Here is a 15,143-nt window from a genome sequence, read left to right on the forward strand (position 1 = left end):
TCATCAAAATTTCAATATTGGTTTAGTTTTCTTGCTTTAAAATGAAAATCTAGGGCCCTGCACAAAGGCTTAGTGGCTGAATCCTTGCGTGACAAGTGCTAGGATCCCAATTTTTGCATTTTCTAAGTTATCTATGAGTTATATGTCATTTTATGTTTTCTAATAGTGATGCTCTAAAAAGAGCAAAAAATTCAGAATTGGGTGCCCATATGGTTCTGAAACCCCCTCACCTTTGTATTAAATATTTTTAAAAGGGCAAAAAAAAAATTAAAAAATAAAACCTACCCCACAATATTTATCCTAATTTATGCAAAGCAGGATCCAACATGTAACCAATATAAATAATGAATGCGCCATCTATGTTTTTGTACAAGGTGTTTGGAGGTCAGCTGTGTCCTTCAGCGTCTGGCAGGGACAAAATCCCCAGAGCGCACGCTGGCACATGGCAGAGGACACCTGCATGGTGAGCAGCCAGCACCACCACAGCCCGGAGCTGACCCACTGCATGGATCACGCGGACCTGGAGTCCAGTCCTACTCGGGTAATGGGAAATGCAGGGCTGTTTTGCTTTTAATACAAAACCCGTCAGTGTCCTTTTCCAAGTCTTCCACAGAAATACTTAACCAGGGCGAGTTTCAAAGGTCTCTGCACGGTAGCCAAATGGATTCCTTTTGCGTAACGGCAGGTCATTCCACCCCTGGGATGGCCAAGAAAGAAAAAGGAAAAAGAAAGAAGGAGAGAAAGAAGGAAAAGGGAGGAAGGGAGGAAGGAAGGAAAAGCGAGCCGCCAAGAGCGGCAGTTCTGTTTCCAGGTCTCTTAACGTCAAAACTATCCAATGAGTACAGGGAAAGCCATCTATATTTTCTCGGCCTTATTTTTCTCTTCCTTAAATAAGGTAATAGTCACAAGCTTCTCTGTCATCCAAGAACGTTCTGTGTTCTGGAATCCTGCGTACCTCACAGGGACAGACGCCTGCCGTGCAGGGACAGTGCTTTGTCCCACCGGGCGTGCGCGAGGTCTGCCGCAGTACGGGAACGCTGCCCCTTCTAGAAACATCCAGGTTCGGCCAGAGACGGGTGTCCTGAGGGCCGGGACAAACGGACAAACTGGCGACAGCATTCACCCCGCAGGATGCCCGACCTCGCTCCTCCTGCCCGGGTCCTTGGCGGCGCATGACCATTCCACAGCTGGCCATCACTTGGACCGGAGCAGCTGACTGCAGCGGTGGCAGCACCCGAACCTGCGCCCGCCGGGTTGGCCATCGTTCCGCCTGTGCAGGTGCCTCGCCTCTCTCACAAACTAACTTTCTAAATACTTCCGCTGAGTTCCAGCCATTTGCTGGCCTGTAGCAGTTTCGGGGAGTCCGGCTGTTTCTTTCTTTCTTGGAGGGGGGGCGATTTACAAAAGCAAATATGTGTGACAATTAAAAAAAAAATAGGTAACTCATAGACAACAGACTCGAATCAGCATTAGACAATAGCAAAACTACCAAGACATATAGGGGAAGACAAAAGCGATCCTGACAACCTCTTAACAGGAGGTCATATGCACAGAGCAGGGGCGGGGGACCCCAGAGTGGAGCAGGTGGACAGGAAGAGGCTTGTATCCCAACTCTGGAGACCCCTGGATCTACAAGAAGGACTATCAGTATGAGCACCAAGGACTAAATTCGAACTGTCACTGGGAATTGGAGTGCCTTTGAAGGCCGAGGACTCTGAGGTCACCCACCCCAGTTGGGATCTACCACATGGGATGGAAGAAGCCCAAATCCTTCCATGCAGGACCGAAGGTCATCAGAACAACAGCTGGGAGCCCTGAGCGGTCCGTAGACAGAGAACAGCAAACTTCCTTCCGGACTCGGGAGAGGAGCTTTCTCTGGTCCTTACTTAGTTCCAACTTTGGATCCCCATCCTCTCTGGCAATGACCATCAGGGTCGTTCCAGAGCCCCCTCCCCCAAAATAAGTAAACAAACAAATACAATCAGAATAGACAGAGAACAATAAGGAAAGCTTAGAACCAAACAGAAAACAGTCAGTGTGGATTCACATATACCTTACTAGATGGGGCACAGAGATTAGATACTCCTTACTGGGGAATGGAAGAATTCTCTGCACACCTCTCTTAATATAATTCTACACCTCAACTGTTGTCATATGCCTTGCTAGAGTTATAAGCTAGTTTAGACTATCCTAAAATCAGCCAGGTTCAGCAGAATTATGCCTCAACACTATGGACTGCTAAATACTAAAATGAGGATGTCTATCCAGACACGAGACAGCTGAATAGTACTCTATAGCCATTTTAAGGTGTATAGAAGAAGTTGGTTATATATAAACCAAAACCAAAATGTCACAGGATGAGGTTGAGAGCTTGCATCTTGTAACATATTGGTTACTCAATACCATGACAATTAATACCACAATGTTATAAATTGTCATTGATGTTAAGTTGGGGCCTTTTATTGACCAGGATGATATTGTGCCAGCTCTACCTCCAGACCAGAGATGATCTCCCCAAGAAACCGTTGAATGTATCTGGACAATCAGATGCTGGACTCTTTGCTTGGTATATGCTTGCAATGAAAGACTCTCAACTGAATTTGATTTGTAATACTGCAACAAGGTGGAGGAATCCACCATGGGGGCAGGGGAGGGGCAGGGGTTGGGAGAATCTCAGAGCCTATGAAACTATGTCACATAATACAATGTAATTAACAATAATAATAAGAGAAAAAAGATGTAATTATTCTTATTGCAAAGTCAAATATATAGAGAGAAGAGGAGAGACAGAGAGGAAGATCTTCTGTCCGATGATTTACTCCCCAAGTGAGTGCAATGGACGGTGCTGTGCTGATCCAAAGCCAGGAACCAGGAGCTCTTCTGGGCAGGAGCCAGGGACTTCCTCCAGGTCTCCCACCACACAGGTACAGGGTCCCAAGGCTTTGGGCTGTCCTTGACGGCTTTCCCAGGCCACAAGCAGGAAGCTGAATGGGAAGCGGGGCTGCCGTGATTAGAACTGGCACCCATATGGGATCCTGGCACGTTTAAGGCGAGGACTTTAGCCGTTAGGCCACTGCGCCATACCCACAATCTTAACATATGTAGGATACATATCATGGGACCCTTTATTGCTAGACTTACACACCGCACCAGCCAAATATGATAGCCTTCCATTTCTCTGTGTGTGCTTAATAGGCCCCAATGCCAGCATCGGCTTTCCCTCTACCACTTGAAGAATCTCTGCCACATACTGTGTAGAAAACCTGGCAACTTTTCTGAACCACACACTTGAATGGGTAAGCCTGTGTTGTGGGACAGCATTTATCTTGACAAGTCTGACTAGCATGACAAACACTAGACCGTATTGATTCTTGCTACCCGAATTACACTAAAGTCTTCTAGGCTACATGGATTTATACCTAAGCTTCAGATACACTGATTGCAAATACAACTCACTTACAAATGCTACTTTTAAAAATAACTGATTTCCAGCGTTTTCTTAATTTTGGCTTTAAATGCCAGATAAGATTCCTTTACTGTAAGGATTTAACGTTTTAATGAATTTCTAACTTATAGTTTAGCACTTTCACTACCTGTTAAGCTGTGTTTTATTCACTTAATTTTTACTATAGGCTAAATGTGGACAAATTCCTGCAGATCCTCCTTGCCAGAGCTTATATGAAGTTGTTGCACATGTGTTTGACTATGAAGTCCCATGAGGGTACTTCAAAAACTCTCATGGAGAGTAAAGACTTTGAGTTACTTTTTAAGTTATTTGGGTACAGGGTCGGCGTGATGGCTTAGTGGCTAAAGTTCTCGCCTTACAAGCACTGAGATCTCATTTGGGCACCAGTTTGTGTCCCGGTTGCTCCACTTCCCATCCAGCTCCCTGCTTGTGGCCTGGGAAAGCAGTCGAGGACGGCCCAAAGCCTTGGGACCCTGCACCCGTGTGGGAGACCCAGAAGCTCCTGGCGCCTGATCAGCTCCGGCCATTGTGGCCACTTGGGGAGTGAACCAGCAGATGGAAGATCTTTCTGTCTCTCCTCTCCATAAACTTGATCTGCCTTTCAAAAAAAAAAAAAGTTGGCCCGGCGCGGTGGCGCAAGTGGTTAAGTCCTCGCCTTGCACGCCCGGGATCCCATATGGGCGCCGGTTCTAATCCCGGCAGCCCTGCTTCCCTTCCAGCTCCCTGCCTGTGGCCCGGGAAGGCAGTCGAGGACGGCCCAAAGCTTTGGGACCCTGCACCCGCGTGGGAGACCCGGAAGAGGCTCCTGGCTTCGGATCGGCATAGTATCGGCCATTGCGCTCACTTGGGGAGTGAATCATCGGATGGAAGATCTTCCTCTCTGTCTCTCCTCTCTGTATATCCGCCTTTCCAATGAAAAATAATAAAAATAAATCTTTAAAAAAAAAAAAAAAGTTTATTTTGGCACACAGAAAAAAATTTTTAATTCATGCACCCAGGCACATAAGGGGTCTTTGAATGTTCATGGAAGAAATATGTAAGAAAGTGCAGATTTCAATTTTTCACACCAAAATAAACTTTTTCTCATGAGCAGTTTAAAGTGCACTCACAGAACAAAGCATTACATCCTGTTGTCCTAAGTTTCAGCCATCGTTTTAATGAATGCTGTTATAAAATTATGCTTTTAATTTTAAATATATTCCTATTGACAGTTCTGCTTTTACAGAACTGTTATTTTAACATGATTCTCACTCATTTGATTTCCTAATCATAAGTTCCTATTCTAAGATTTCCCCTTCACAGGGGTGAACTTGTCACACTAGTGAACTTGTCTTGCAAAACTAGTTTTTACTCTCAATGCTAGGCAAATCAATAATAGTTGATGAAATTTATCAAGTTGTATTAATTTTTGTTACTCTTTCTCACACTGGAGTCTATGCAATAGAGAATGTGATAAAAGCAATTTACTACATACAACCTCTGTTGACAAGGTCTTGAAAATAACACTAAAGTTGTGGATAGCAAAGTCAAGAGTAAGAAACCAATGCTCAGATTTACTAACAAATGTGTGGCACACTGTGTTAACCCTCTGACTGGAGTCCCAGTTGCTCTATTTCCAATCCGGTTCCTTGTTAACGAGCGAAGGAAAGATGGCTAGGGTCCTGAGTCCATGCGACAGACCTGGAAGAAGATTCTGGCTCCTGGCTTTAGCCTGGCTGCTGTGGCTATTTGGAGAATGAACCAATGTATGAAAAAATCCGTGTCTCCCTCTCTATGGCTCTATCTTTCAAATAACCTTGAAAAGAAAAATGTCACTAGTAATTCCAACACTTGACTTCGCCTTAAGAGTGTGGAGGAAAAAAATAGTCAATTGTGTAGCATGTAAGATCAACAAAGTTCATTTTTCAGCCTATACTGTCCCAAAAGATCATTGGATTTTTACTGTGTGAGACCAACAGATGGGGTCAACACTGTAACATACCGTGTGAAGCCACTGCTTGCATGTAGGTGTCCCGTAAGGGTGCTGATTCAAATTCTAGAGGCTCCACTCTGAATTTAGTTCCATGAATGTGTTTGTGAAGCAGGAGGTGGCTTAAATGCTTGGGTCCATGTGCCAGAGCAGGAGAACTGCATGAAGCTCTGAGCTCCTGGCTTCAGCTTCATATAATTCCAACCACTGTGGTCATATTGGAAATAAACCAATATATGCAAGATTTCTCTCTCCCTCTAACTCTGCCTTTCAAATAAATAAAATATAAATCTTTTTAAATATAGCACTAGGCAAGATTGAGGAGATAGGAACCAATGTAAATGACAGATTGGGGGGGGGAAAAAGAAGCTAACTGTAACAGGGCATTACCAAGTTGGTATTGCAAATTGTAGTATTTCTACATTTCAAAGCTGTCTCCCTGAACTAAGACTCTCAAGTTGTTGTGCATACAAACACATGATACTAAAGTGAATCACAATTTTCATGTATTACATATTTTTTCGATTAAATGGACAAATTTTGAGAGCCTATGAAGGACCTGGCAATGCTAAGATGATGTCGATTCAGCAATGAACAAAGTATCTTCACATTCTGGCAGACAATGAATTGTGCCATCCTGAAGCTTCTGCAAGTTATCTGAGGAAACATATCCTTTCCAAAGTCTCTCTTCCACGTATTATTCAAGAAAGGTCTGGATACAGATTGAAGCACTCACTGTATCGATCCCAAGAGTTCTCTTCTGTGTATGGGCCATTGAAACATGAGGAACTTTGTTGAAACACTGATTTTATGAAACGGTTCTTTTCCATAAGATATGACTGGAATAATTCACAAGACACTGGATCCTCCAAAACATTTTCCTTATAGAATTTTCCTCCTGTGTGGAATATCTGACACTTTACCACCTCTATTTTTGTTATGGGATATATCACCAATATGGATTCTCTGATGAATTGCATGATTTGCTGACTGACCGAAGCTCTTACCACATATCTCACAGCTGAAAGCTTTCTCCCCTGTGTCAACTCTCTGGTGTGCCTAAAGCTGTGAAGAACAACTGAAGACTGCCACACTTGTCACATCTGTATGGTTTCTCTCCAGTGTGGACACTCCGGTGAAGCTGAAGACTGGAGGCCTGTCTGAAGTATTTGCCACATTTATTGGGTTTCTCTCCTGTATGAACGACTAGAAGAATTTGATAATGGGAGTTCCTCCTGAAGCTACACACTCTTCACGTGAGTATGGTTTTTCCCCAGTGTGGACTCCATGATGTGCCTGAAATCTTGAACAGTAAACGAAGCCCTTGCTACACACTTCACACACATACAGTTTCTCTCCAGTGTGGATTCTCCGATGGGCCTGAAATTGGAAAGGCTGAATAAAACACTTGTAAGGTTTTTCTCCTGTGTGGACCATGCAGTGGTTATTGAATGCTGATCTATGCTGGAAGTTCTTCCCACACAGATCACATCTGAATGGTTTCTCCCGAGTGTGGATTCTCTGGTGCTCTTGGAGGTGGGACTTGGTGCATGAAGGTCCTCCCACATTCCTCACAAGGGTAAGGATTCTCTCCCATGTGTAGTCTATGATGAATGGTAAATGTTTGATTTGTGACTGAAGCATTTCCCACAGTCCTCACGCTTGAATGGCTTCTCCACAGTGTGGGCTTTCTGATGAGTTTGCAGGCATGAGCCCCGACTAAATTCTTTATCACATACAGCACACTTATAGCATTTCTCTCCCATGTGAACGTGTTGATGAATACAAAGAGCTGAGCTGTAACAGAAGCTTTTCCCACACTCATCACATACATGAGACTTCTAAGTGCAACTGCTGATGGAGGTCAAAGTTGGAGACGTCACTGAGGGAATTCTTATGCTCACTGTACTAGGGATGTTTGTCCTGAGTTACATGCAGTCCTGTCCCAACCGGGCAGGAAGAATCACCTTGTATGGGGAACTGAAAATGATTTGTCATGGAATCTTGAGATCTGGCAAGCTGTTCCCAGATCTCTTCACAAGAATGTTCTTCATGTGATTCTGTGTTTGGAATAGTCTTCATTTCTACTGGATCTTCTCTGTTGTGAGGTCAGAAAATTCAGAGATGTGGATTGCAGAAATTTCTGGTCAGAGTTCTCACAATGCAACACTCAGCTGAAAGCTCTGAAACTTAAGGGATCCAGACAGCTCAGCTTGGCTTTCAACCACTGTTCATTTCCCCAGTGTCCACAACAGTCAAGGTGTCCAGGCTGAAGCCATGAACCAGGAACTCAATGTGTTCTCCCATATGAGTGGCAGGAACCCAACTACCTGAGCCAATATCTGCTCCCTCCACGGTGTGTGTTAGCAAGAAGCTGAATTAGGAAGCAGCTCCCATATGGGAGGCAGGCACACCAAGTACCATGCCAAACACTCACCCCCACTCATTAGGTTTTAATAAGACCTGAGACACACAAAGTCTCCAATGTTAAGCATATGTAGACGCTAAAGACTTAATCTTATATTTTGATAATATAAAAAGAAACTACTAACCTATTTATTTAATTTCAAAGCTGTATAGAGTATACATAGTGATTCCGTAGTTGTATAATTATGTAGATATGGAATAATGAAGATATGAGTTAATTAGAATTAGAAGGAAAAGCAGTAAGTTGATCAAATACCTTGCAGCTTGAGTGCTCAATTTGTATATTCAAATCAACTAATACATTGAAATAACTATATTTACATATTCAACACTCCGGGATTTTTTTACTCTGTGTCACTCAGTCTCTCAAATAAATCTATTAAGATAGTACTTCTGGGCCCAGCGTGGTGGCGCAAGTGGTTAAGGTCCTCGCCTTGCACACCCGGGATCCCATATGGGCACTGGTTCTAATCCCGGCAGCCCCACTTCCCTTCCAGCTCCCTGCCTGTGGCCCAGGAAAGCAGTGGAGGACGGCCCAATGCTTTGAGACCCTGCACCCGCGTGGGAGACCCGGAAGAGGCTCCTGGCTTCGGATTGGCATAGCATGGGCCGTTGCGCTCACTTGGGGAGTGAATCATCGGATGGAAGGTCTTCCTCTCTGTCTCTCCTGTCTGTATATCTGCCTTTGCAATAAAAAAAAATAATAAAAATAAATCTTTAAAAAAAAAAAAGATAGTGCTTCTAGGGCAAGCATTTGACCTAGCACTTAAGATTCCCTTCAGGATGCCTGCATCCCATATGCAAGCCTGGTGCCAGCTCCAACACGGACTCCAACTCCTTGCTAATGCAGACCCTGGGACGCAGCAGTGACAAGTTAAATAACTGTTGTTGCTACCAACACAGGAAATCTGTACTGCTTCCCCAGCTCCAAGCTTTTGACCACAGCCCAGCCTCAGATGCTGTGAGCATGGATGGGAGCTTGCTTGCTTGCTTGCTCTCTCGCTTGCTCCCTTCTCCCTCCCATCTTCCTTGAATAAATAAATAAATGAAGAATTTTAAAAAGCCACCTTTCCCTTTGCTTCAGCAGATGTTTCATAATCAGCCTACAGTTAACTCTGCCTTAGGTCATTTTATGGAAAGGTACTTCAACCTAGGAATAATTAACGTGAAATACCTAATAGCACACAAAATATACATTTAACGTTAATGCAGAGTGGAACTCTAGCTCTTGTTCTTAGGTTTCCTTTGTCAGGACAAAAGGGCAGAAAGTTGAACTGTTACTCTACACCATTTGACAATCTCACAGGCATTCAGATCTCCAGAAAAAATTTAAAAAGCCAAGGCTATGCACCAACTTTTTCATCAGTCTCGCCAAAAGCACATCAATGGCAACATTCTTTGCATGTCCCTTTGTGCTGGTAAGTCGTTCTCCAGAACTGTTAACGACACATCCTACTTCGGAACAGACAGCAACTTCAGAGCAGCACACTTAAGACCATCCACCTTTCTCCTCTGACATACAGACTCGGGATGCTCCATGAAGTTTTCTCACTGAGGTCTGCCAAACCACAAGCTTTCAATAGCCTGTTTGGACAGCCATGTAGTCCAGAACCCCCCAAGGCTCACACCCCTATCTGTTAATTCCCACCATCAGTGTCATGGGTCTGGAGTCAGTGTGTCTCAGACATGCCACATGAGTCTACCCCTTGGTGGCTGCGTGATCTTAAACTTTTAAGTTCACCTGGTTTCATCTTGGTTTAACACCCACAATATTGGTGCAAAGCAGCACATAGTCTGAGTTGAGCCATACACATCTGGATGTTCTAGCGGTAAAACAGTGTCGCATGAAGGAATTTAGTACATTGGTGGATGAAGGAGTTATTCACAAACCAGCAACTCTGGGTTTGTGACTAACCCTGGAACAGCAAGCAGAAGACCAAATCCCCTGGTTCATCCCTCCTTTGTACCTATCTCTGGTTAAAAATAACAGAAGAGATTGTCCCTGGCCTCAATACTAACTTTTCTTTTTGCTTTCCTTGAGTTTAAATAACGAATTAAAGCATACCAACTCTGTTAATGCCTTCTCCCTTACAGTTTTTAGTTTCACTTAATATTAGAAAAACTATTCTAAGAACTGCTAGGTTCACATAAGATAAGGATTAATGAAAGCTTTTGTGTGACACTTGGGTTCTTTTGGGGGGATAAAAGGCTGCGTATTCTTAAACAAAGTACATCATCCTGAAAGTGTGGATGATGGTTGCAGTGTAGATTGATAAATTCATTTCTCTATTAAGCGTCTTCTTGTTCTTTGTTCAATTGTGACACTAAAGGATCCTTTCTTTTATTTAAAGATTTATTTATTTTTACTTCAAAGTTAGATTAACAGAGAGGAGGCAAGTCAGAGAGAGAAAGATCTTTCATCCACTGGGTCACTCCCCAAATGGCCACATCAGCTGGAGCTGAGCTTATCCAAAGTCAGGAGTTAGAAGCCGGGTCTCCCACATGCGTGTAGGGTCCCAAGGTTTCTGGCCATCCTCTACTGCTTTCCTAGACCACAAACAGGGAGCTGGATGGGAAGTGGAGCAGCCGGGATCTGAACCAGCACCCATATGGGATGCTGGTGGTTAGAGGCAGAGAATTAGCCTGTTGAAGGCACCAGCCCTGGAAGAGACCTTTTTAAATGGAGCCTTTCATACACTGAGAACAGACAATGGGCGCACTGTTTTCATAACTGAATTCTAGGGAAAAGTTATATAGAAAAATTATATTGCTTCATGTTACTTAAAACTGTAAACATGCGGGCCTGGTGCCGTGGTCTAGTGGCTACAGTCCTCACCTTGCACACACTGGGATCTCATATGGGCACCGGTTCTAACCCCAGCAGTCCAGCTTCCCATCCAGCTCCCTGCTTGTGGCCTGGGAAAGCAGTCAAGGATGGCCCAAAGCCTTGGGACCCTGCACCCACATGAGAGACCCAGAAGAAGCTCCTGGCTCCTGGCTTCAGCTCAGCTCAGCTCTGGTCGTTGTGGTCACTTGGGGAGTGAATCACTGGATTCACAGGCTGGATGGTGGGCAGTAGGCTCACCTGCTCTAGCAACAGAGTACTAGAGGAATCTGTGGGTGAGACCCCATAGTAATTAATTGTAAAAAAACTCTGACCTAAGAGTATATATTCAATCTACATCAAGTTCAAAGCAGAAATGATAATAGAAAAAAATTTTAAAAATAAGAAAATAGCAAAAACCAAAAACACAGAAATTATAATTGTTGGCATTGATGGTGGGAATGACTGGAAATGGATACAAGAAAAATTTATGTTTAACTGTGTATATGTTGATTTTAGTTAGCAAATGAATACATTTGTCAAGTTAGAAAGCCATAAGTGAATTTATGAATGTTATTGTGTTGCTAAATGCAAATGACCTCTACTAAGTACTGTAAGCATACAAAAATGCTGGTCACAAACAGCCGAACCACCACGAGAATAAACATTAGCTCACAGGACCTACACAGTTGGGGAGATGAGCTTGTTATGTCAAACTTTTATGTCTTCTAAGCTTTGCGGAATTTTCCTTCTCAGGAAAATTAAAGAAATCTTTAATGATAAACTGAACAAAACATCAAATGTTTTTACTCATTTGACAATTATTAAAAGCACACAATGTGTTAGGCACTGAAAAGACATAGTAAATTTGGCAGTCAGCCACGCCCCGAGCCCTCTAGGTGGAGTGCATCTTCTAGTGGAACAGACGTTTGGCATTCCTAGGTTAACTCCACATCAGACACCCTTTCAGTGTCAATGTCAAGATTCTGAATGATTTGTCTGTCTCCACTCTCAACAAAGCTTGTCTGAGGTGACATGTTAAGCTCTGGCTAACCTTTGACCCCTTTAGGCATCCAATGTTTTGCCCCCTTTCTGATCATTGGAATCATTCAGCACCCACGTGACACACTCACATATGTAACTTTACAGAGCTCATTTCCTGCTAGGACTCCTCTGAAGGAAAGTCCTTGTCACCCACATCCGCAGCATGGACCCGCTGATGAATTACAAGACTCGAGCTCCAGCTGAAGCCCTTGCCACACACCTCACATTTGTAGGGCTTTTCTCCCGTGTGCACTCGCTGATGGGCTTGTAGGTACGAGCTCCAGCTGAAGCCCTTCCCACACTCCGCACATCTGTAGGGCTTCTCTCCCGTGTGGACCCTCTGGTGGGCCTGAAGGTAGGATCTCTGTCGGAAGCGCTTCCCACACACATCACATCGGTATGGCTTTTCTCCTGTGTGGACTCCTGAGTGAGCCAGAAAATTCGAGGCCCGACAGAATCCCTTGCCACACTCCTCACATTGGTAGGGTCTCTCTCCAGTGTGGCACCTCTGATGCGCTTGCAGCTGTGAGCCCACACTGAATCCCTTCCCGCAGTCTGCACACTGATACGGTTTTTCCCCAGTGTGGACTCTCTGGTGGACTTGGAGACTTGAGAACTGGCTGAAGGCCTTACCACATTTCTCACACTTATAGGGTTTCTCTCCTGTATGGATCCTACAATGCACGTTAAGATCGGAGCTCCGGCTGAAGCCTTTCCCACAGGTAGAACATTTGTATGGTTTTTCTCCAGTGTGACCTCTCTGATGGGCCAGAAGATTGGAGGCCTGCGTGAAGCCTTTCCCACACTCCTCACATTTATAGGGTTTTTCTCCTGTATGGACTCTGAAATGAATGTTAAAATCAGAACTACGACTGAAGCCCTTCCCACACACATCACAATGATAAGGTTTCTCTCCAGAGTGGCCTCTCTGATGGTCCAGAAGGTTTGAGGCCCGACAGAAGCCCTTGCCACACTCCTCGCATTGGTAGGGTTTCTCTCCAGTGTGGCTTACCTGATGTGCCTGAAGGTGTGAACCCACACTGAATCCCTTCCCACACTCTTCACATTTATAGGGTTTCTCACCCGTGTGGATTCTACAATGAATGCTCAGGTGTGAACTATAACTGAAGCCCTTGCCGCATGCATCGCATTTGTATGGTTTCTCCCCAGTATGGATTCGCTGATGGGCCTGCAGGCGTGACTGCCAACTGAAACCCTTGCCACAGTCCTCACATCTGTAAGGTTTTCTCCCAGTGTGGACCCTCTGATGGGCCTGGAGACATGAGCGCTCGCTGAAGTCTACCCCACACTCCTCACATATGTAGGGCTTCTTCCCTGCACGGCCTGTCGAAGGAGCTTGACAATATGACTTTCTCCCGATGCTCCTCCCACATCCTTCATATTTGTATGCATTCTCTCCAGTGAGGACTCTCTGAGGATGGTGAGTGTGTGACATCTGGTCAAAACCTTTACAGGAAGCATCCGATCTGCCTGACTTCTCTCCGCTGTGGACTCTCTCATGGGCCTGAAGACTTGAATGTCGACGGAAAGTGTGATTGCATTTTTCACATTTGTAGGGCTTCTCTCCTGCACAGGCCCTTGGCTTGACTTGAAGAGGAGTGTCCCAGACAAAGCCCTTCTCACACGCCTCCCCTCTGCAGCGTGTGTCACCAGCATGGACTCTGTACTGCATGAGAAGCTGTGAACTCTGACTAAAGCCTTTGCTGAACTCATCTTTACAGAGGGTGTGACCCTGTTTCTTCCACTGGGAGCCAGTTCTTTGAATATCTGCCACAGAATCATGACATCTGGTTAACTCCTGAGTTACTTGTTGCCAAGTTTGTGGGCAGAAAATCTCTTCCTGTGGCAGGTACCTTAGTGCCACTTCCTGCAGATTCTCCATCTCACCTGGAGTCTTGCCTCCTGAAAAGGAAAAAGAGAATCTGGAAGGCACATGTGAAGGCTTCCCTCAGAGATGCCAGTCCTGTGAACTTAGACTCACAGCCCGAAGCTTTGCTGAACCAAGAAAAGGTTCCATTTCCCTTCATCATCAGGTGTCATGTTATGACCAAGATGTCCCCAGAGCTTGGGCTTCCATTCACTATACATGAATAACCATTTAAAATCACACTAAATTTTAGAAATAAGCAAAAAAATTAGAAATTTAGTGGCTGCAGAGCAAGAAATGCCTTCCTAGGAAATCTTTACCAAGTAACCTATCTAAAAGCCTCCTCTTCAGCTCCAACAGGTATCTGCCCAAGAGCACCCACATCATGCTGCCTACTTCATGGACGTCTGAACAGAGCATAAGTTATATTACAAAAGTGATATAATGGGTTAAGTGAGAGAACCTGGGAAACTCCCCTGTTGGAGCTCCCACTGGTGAGCACGTATTCCAGGCCTGGGTGCTGGGCAGCCTGAGTAGGGTAACCCCAACTGTTGGCTAATGGGTGGGTTGGTTTTGGAAGGGGGCAGACTTGGCAGGGCCAAGCCAACCTTACTTCACTGGCAAGAGCAGAAACCAGGCTGGAGCACAGGTCAAGCTCAGCTAGGCTGTCACACCTACCGGGTTGCACGAACCTGGGATGGGAATAGATGGAGCAGGACCATGTTCTAGCACTGACCAGAGAGTGGTGGGACTTGGGGTAGGCTGGGTCAGGCCACACTACAGCATCCAAAAGCAAAGGTCATGACAGGTGAGGGACTAGGCCAAGCTGAGTCAGAGCAACCACTACCACATGCAAGATCTATAGCTGGGAACAGACCTGGTTGGGGAGCAAGGGGATGCCTTGCCTGGGTTGTGGTTCCCAGAGGTAAGCATGGAGCTGGACTGAGTCATGTTTTGGTCTAGACAGGGCTGCAGTGTACCTCTGCACAAGTGTGGAGTGGGGTTGAATGCCGCAGACTGGGCTAGACTCCAGCATCTACTGGTGCTTGTGAGAACCCAGGTAGGTGTAGGACGGACAAGGTTAGATTTTTGCCCCTGCTGAGCTGCATATGCGTGTGGACCAGGCTAGACAGGGCTGTAACACCCAACAACAATAACCTGAACAGGTTGAAGACTGGTCAGAAAAGGCCATTGTTCCTGTTAGATCAGTAGGTGGACTAAGTAGGGCTGGCTCATGGACCCACCCGTGTGTGCAAGATCTGGCACTGAAAGAGGTTCTGATGGAGGAATCTGGGAAACTTCTCCATCAGGACACAGTTCCTGCAGGTGAATGCAAGAACCACAATAGGGAGCAGCCCAGACCAGGCCAGGGAACAGCACCTAGCAGCATACGTATGGCGCAGGTCAGGGGCAAACTAGGCAGGGCCAGTTCATATTACCCACTGGCAAACCCGAGTACCAGAATGGAGTGTGGGTCAGGCCAGCTTCGGTCGCAACACACACCACATGAGGGCTTGAACTGAGT

At 45.2% G+C, this 15,143-nt stretch overlaps 1 protein-coding gene across 3 annotated transcripts; it reads right to left on the reverse strand.

Moving 5' to 3' along the window:
• Window positions 1-6,921: 6,921 nt before the first annotated feature.
• On the reverse strand, window positions 6,922-14,119 carry ZNF45 (zinc finger protein 45). 3 transcript variants are annotated; one of them, XM_040976192.1, is made up of 3 exons: window positions 13,198-14,119; window positions 11,885-13,029; window positions 6,922-7,276 (listed from the first exon to the last, which is right to left on the reverse strand). In XM_040976192.1, exons 1-3 carry the CDS (start codon window positions 13,631-13,633, stop codon window positions 7,040-7,042), a joined length of 1,818 nt encoding a protein of 605 aa, XP_040832126.1. In that variant the 5' UTR covers window positions 13,634-14,119; the 3' UTR covers window positions 6,922-7,039. The 3 variants fall into 3 exon arrangements, with proteins under 3 accessions (XP_040832126.1, XP_040832127.1, XP_040832124.1); XM_040976193.1 differs by lacking the exon at window positions 6,922-7,276 and having other exon boundaries at window positions 11,338-13,057; window positions 13,142-14,119; XM_040976190.1 differs by lacking the exon at window positions 6,922-7,276 and having other exon boundaries at window positions 11,338-14,119.
• Between the last annotated feature and the right edge of the window lie 1,024 nt (window positions 14,120-15,143).

This window comes from Ochotona curzoniae, unplaced genomic scaffold (assembly GCF_017591425.1).
Source record: "Ochotona curzoniae isolate NIBS_2020 unplaced genomic scaffold, NIBS_Ocur_1.0 contig_2699, whole genome shotgun sequence".
Classification (NCBI taxonomy): Eukaryota; Metazoa; Chordata; class Mammalia; order Lagomorpha; family Ochotonidae; genus Ochotona; species Ochotona curzoniae.